The 6,000-nt window shown below is 41.6% G+C and overlaps 1 protein-coding gene across 1 annotated transcript in view; it reads left to right on the top strand.

Annotated features, from left to right (window-relative positions):
• The window catches only part of LOC109893690 (uncharacterized protein C14orf132-like), a 47,857-nt gene extending 44,061 nt beyond the window's left edge, over positions 1-3,796 (top strand). The window contains exon 2 of the mRNA XM_031828773.1: positions 2,975-3,796. Coding sequence (XP_031684633.1) covers positions 2,975-3,208 — 234 coding nt within the window. The 3' untranslated portion in view covers positions 3,209-3,796. The remainder of the gene's footprint in view (positions 1-2,974) is intronic.
• The last annotated feature ends 2,204 nt before the right edge of the window (positions 3,797-6,000 follow it).

Genomic DNA, 6,000 nt, shown 5'->3' on the forward strand with positions numbered 1-6,000 from the left:
TAGAATATCAAAAATGTGTCATGTAAAGACATTGACACGACTTCCACCAAAGGTGGCTCCTCTCCTTGTTCGGAAGGTGCTCGGCGGTTGTCGTCGCCGGCCTGCTAGCTGCCACCGATCCATTTTTCTTTTGTGTCTGTCTGTTTTGTTTACACCTGTGTCCTATTAGTTAATTTCGGTGGGTTTATTAACCTCCGCTGCCTGCTAATTCTTTGTGGGGGATTATTTGCTGTTGTTGCTCTGTTAGGGGTGCTTGTTTGCGCCATAGGGTTTTGTTTTCTCACGGTCGTTGTACCGTTTGGACTAATTAGGAGTAGAGGTTTCTCCTCCATGTGTTACGTTATTTCCCTGTGTGTGGCAACTTCGTTGAGTGTGTTTCCCCACCTGTTGTTGTTGTGTTGGGACTTTCAATAAACGATTGTGCTACTGGGACTTCATTGCTCTCCTGTTCCTGACTCCTGCACCTACAGTACCTCTTCTTAGGAGGCACCTAACAGACATCCCCTGATATAGACCCTTTTCACCCAGTGTTATTTACATATTGTAACTATCCCAACAGTGGTTTATGCATAGGTTCTTGAGGAACTCATACACTTGTGTAAACATTTCACATTTTAATAATTTAGCAGATGCTCTTATCCAGAGAAACGTACAGTAGTGAGTGCCAACATTCCCCTACTTTTTTTCCTACTGGTCCCCCATGGGAATCAAACACACAACCCTAACATTGCAAGCGCCATGCTCTAGCAACTGAGCCACACGGGACCTACAGTAAGCCTCAATAAAGCTACAAAAGTGTCAGTGTTGATAAACCTTAACATGTGATAACAGTAAAACAGAACAGATGAACTGGAATAACATTCACTTTCATTGGTGGCCAAAAAGAACTATCTAAAAGCCACGCCCCTACTGAGCCACGCCTCCAGTCTTCTGATCTGACCTGCTGGCTCATATCTCAATAACCCAGCATCAACAACCCAACCTTGCTCTTTTTAAAGAAAACAACCCAACAAGGTAACCCAATGCTTGCAACCCACCAGTTGGGTCATCCAAACAACCCAGCATTTCTTAGAGTGTGCAAACATTGCATGTTCTATCTAATCCAATATAGCACCAATAAACTGCTCGCAATGTTAAGATAGATCTGCCTGTAGCTGTTTAGCCAGCAGATCCGCGAGATCTAAGCCTACCCTGGTCAGTGACCAGATGACTAGCTCTATTACGCAGCCACTCACCCATGCAGGTTTACTGGCATCTGTTTCCTGACATTGATGCATGGGAGATGGCCCTCATTGCCCGCTTAAGTGCAAAGCGGCCTGGGGATGCCCCATACCAGAGTTTCTCTCTTTCCATTCCATTAACCTTTTACTGCAGTGGACTAAATCAGGGTCACACAGAATGTTTCTTGGTAGTCTTAAACAAATCTACTTTGATACCAAAGTATACACCTCACACACATTGTTATGGGCTTAAAAAAACAAGACACCTGTACCATGTCCGATATAAAGTTGAAATCTATTCAATTTGGAGTTTGCATCCCAATATTACATTTTATAAACATCACAGAAGATTGAAATATAACAAAAACCTTTTGACATGGAAACACCAGATTTTCTGTGGGTTTTTCGAAATAATGTTTATTAATTATTTAATATGAATAACATTCCACCCATGAGGTGGATTTATAATGCTTACAGCTAGCTGTGCTGACCTCATGCCGGTGCACTGGGAAATAAGGGGTTCAGACAAGTGATACCAGATTACTAATGTTTTTCCAAAGTTACTACCTTAACAATTATTGCATGTTATGCAAAGCTATGGTGTGGATGTTTTTATGGTGAAATTAGTCATATAGGGGTGTTTATGTTAAATGTGTCTAAATGTAGACTTTTGTCACTCCTCTATAGGCTCTATTCAGCTAAACCTACTACTACTAAAAAAAACTTTAGCTACAGTACATGTGGAGTGTCCATACATAGCATACACCCCTTCTAATGCGATCAAACCATTCTAGATCAGCAATCCCCTCATCCATCCATCCATCCATCCATTCATCAGTCAACCCTACTCTTTACTTCTGGCTGAGTGATCACTAGGTGAGGGGAACCCCAGGTTACTGTACCCATACATAGATATCTGCTCCCAACATGCCCAATTGGATATGTCATGTCATTACTCACCACCAGGGGCCAATGGCTGGAGAGCAGCGGAATGCTATAAAAAAATGTTTTATCTCAGTGAGAGGAACGACCTCAAATGAGACTGTGTGCTCTGTGTGTTTTTTTCTCTCTCACTGTATTAGTGTGTGTGTGAAAGAGAGCGAGCAGAAAGAGTAAGAGTGTTTTGGTGTATATAGCGTGAGTGCTCTACATCCCTCAAGTATTTTTAGCATTGTTTTTTTGACAGCCCTCGGAGGAGAGGAATCTGTTTTCTAATTTGAGAGCTAGCGTTCGCAGCAAGCAAGTGTTCTCTCGTTTTCAGGCACTTCTTAGCTTCCTACAGTACATACAGTACTGAGAGGATGCACTCTCTCTCTCTTCTACTGCTCTGCTGTACAGCCGCCTTCTCAGCAGGCTTCTAATTGTCCCAAGCAATAAATCACTCTCACTTCCCACTCGTTAAATATTTATTTCATGCGAATTAAGCCTTAGTTCCAAGGGTTGGAACACACCTGTGTGTGCGTGGGGGGATCCACACCAGAAGTGAGAAACCTTGTACCCACAAGATGCCGTGATACGTTCACTATTTAATTTCAACTTTTAACTTGCTAATGCAGGACCTATGAACATCTCCCACTCAGGAAATAAAATGTTCAAATCTTCTGTACCTACTGGCAAAGAGCTCTACACTGCATATGAAATAAAATAACTCATTTTGGTTTTGTCAATTCATATCTTATCTAATCTTTTCTCTCTCTCTTTCTCTCCCTCTCCCTCTCCCTCCCTCCCATCCTCTATCCTTCCCTGTCCTGCAGATCCCAGTCATGACGGGGGCCTTCATGGACTCCTCACCCAATGACAACTACAGTGCCGACCACTCGCTCTTCAATTCCTCGGCCAGTGTCCACGCCGCCTCTGCGGCGACCTCAGCCCAGACCCAGCAGGACGACCAGTCCTCGTCCAGTGATGCCATCTGGCTCTGGATTGCCATCATCGCTACTATCGGCAACATTGTGGTGGTGGGAGTGGTCTACGCATTCACCTTCTGATCCATCTTGCCTTCCTGTCCACCAAGCCAAAAATGAGTGAGCTTCCCCATGGGGGAACGTGATAAAAGGCAAAGGATAAATATCACATAATGAATTACCAAAGGGCTCCGGGATGCAAACGCTGACTGCGGTGTGGGGTTTCTTTAGTTGAAGCTTCAGCAACATTCACTTTCAATAAAAAAACTCTATGTTTCAGGATAGGAACAATATACCAGTACGCACAAGTTCAACTGAAGTCTGAATGGTATTTTCAACTTTAGTCACCTAACTTTCAGTAGACATCACGCTCCTGGATGTTGTTGTGTTGCATTGTGGTACTGAGGGCGATAGGATACGGACAGGGTGAACCGGACCATCTTAAATGTCCCCCAGATAGATGAGAGGCAATTACGAGGAGTGCTGCTTAATTATTTGGATGAACAGAGACGTGAATCTTAAAACATTTAAGTGATGCTGGGAATACTTCTGCATTAGCCATGGGCTCAGGTTCTTACAGTCCATTATCTGTTCTGACAAAAGAAAGCTTCTCAGTTTCTATAGCAATGCCACACCAGTTTATGGTCCAATAAAGGAAATCACTCCACCATCTAATTTACTCTGCTAAATCTGCATCTGAAACATGATTTATTACACCACAGAACATCTATCATTGACATTTCACTTTTTTATAACAAACCTCTCACAGAGACATTAAAGTATATGACCAAGGTAGACCTGAAAGATATAAGCACACTTTACATGAGCAGAAATAATGTACAGCTTTAGGTTGTCATAGCCTAATTGTTATTTAGCTACCCTCTTTGGAGTCTTCATGTGCTGTATAAGCTAAATAAGCTGTGTTCTATCAAGCTGGTCTCTTTAAATATAGAACTGTTCAGTGAATTTGCTTTTTGCTGCCATGGGGTCCAGGTCCAGTTGAGAATATTAACTTGGCTCTTTTCAAGACATTAGCGAGGCCCCTGGTGTCACCACAGTGGGTGTTCTCAAGTCCCCAACTCTCTCTCCAAATCCATGTACATTGATGTCAGGGGTGATCATTTCTTAAGGTTGTCACAGTGGCTGTGCTATGAGCTTTATTATTGAGCGTAATTATTGACTGCTTTCTGTCTAGAAAGGAACTGAAAAGAACCGCCAAGGTTGGTAAATGTGATGGATTGATAAAAACATGTTTAATCTCAGCCCCAAAGCGTTCTGTTCAGCTGAAAAGAGCTGAAACAGGAAAGAGCCGCTCCCTTTTTGATTTGACTTTGTCTTCTCTCTAGGAGACCGTTGTTGAATGTTGGCTGGCTTGCCCTAACAGCTGCAATTGTATCAGAGTGATAAATCAATTTGGTCCAAGTTCACCATTACAATAATTAGGTGGGTGCTTACATTTGTCCTACACCACACGTACAAGTGCAAAATGGAAATGTGTTTTTTGCATATCCCTCTCCCCCTCAGAGGGGGGCAGAGCCAGAAATCAGACATTATTGACAGCAACCCTGGAGCAATTAGGGTTAAGTGCCTTGCTCAAGGGCACATCAACAGATTTTTTACCAAGTCAGCTCGGTAATTGAACTGGCCCAACACTCCTAACAGCTAGGCTACCTGCCGCCAGTGAGTTGCTATATCAGACACATTATATAATGATTTATGAATAGCTTTGCACATGCATTGCTGAAGTCAATAGACATTTTCTTGTGTATACATCCCCCGCTCTTGAGTTGATGCAGAGGGTCAACATTGATTCCATCAACCTTTTTGAAATATTTTTGCGATATATGATATATGACTTTAAGTTACAGGGCATCATATAGCGATAAGCTAGAAAGAGAGTAGGGGCTGTTTGTATTCAATGACGTTTCTTATGTGACCTTGATAAAAGAAGAATTTGTAGTAAGACTATCTAGAAGGTTGTAGAGGGTTTCTCATGTCTTGGTATATGTATACACTGTACATATTGGTATTTACAGTATATAACATACAGTAAGTACTTACTTACATTAACCAATTACGATAGAATTTCCAGCTAATTGTATCATTTAAATCCCCAATAAGAGGGCAAATGTGTAAGTGTTTAGCAATGTAGTAATTAAAATACACATTCTTTTTTTGTATGAAAATGTATTACATTAAAGTTTCAGGATTGCTGTGTTTGTCTCCATAAATACTTATTGTGTGAAAAATGTCCCATTCAATCCAACAGGGAAATGCATCAACAGAAGTTTTACTTTAAACTGTACAGTAGGACGCATGTGGACATTGTGAAAGTGTTAAACGTAACACTTTCTGAGCTAAATATGCACTTGGGGAAAAGTCTGAAATCTCACCATAAGACTTAACCTATGCACAACACAATATATCACATGAGTAGAAATGGACCTTTTCAGTTTGTGAGACAAGCTCCTCGCACTGCTTCCTACTGAAGGTACAGTACCTGTCAAAAGTTTGTGAAAGGTGTGTCCAAACATTTGACTGGTACTGTATATGCACTGGCATTGATTACTAGTGGATGCTGTGCTCCCAAGTGAGGCTGATACAAGACAAGCATTGTACCATCACTCACTCTGACACAGGCACAGGTTGTACATATCTCTGTCTGGATGTGAGCCGATGTCATTCCTTCACTGAAACCACGAGAATTTGCCTCATTTTACTTTTGAAGTTTGTAATTTCCACTTTGAAATGTCAGACTTGACTTTTCCTTCTGGGAAAAAGTATTAACCCCTACAAAAAAATGTCCATTAATTATAATCCACATAATAATTTACATGTTCTATTGCTGCAGGGTTATTTTCCTGTTGCGGCAAACT

Source organism: Oncorhynchus kisutch, linkage group LG7 (assembly GCF_002021735.2).
Source record: "Oncorhynchus kisutch isolate 150728-3 linkage group LG7, Okis_V2, whole genome shotgun sequence".
Lineage (NCBI taxonomy): Eukaryota > Metazoa > Chordata > Actinopteri > Salmoniformes > Salmonidae > Oncorhynchus > Oncorhynchus kisutch.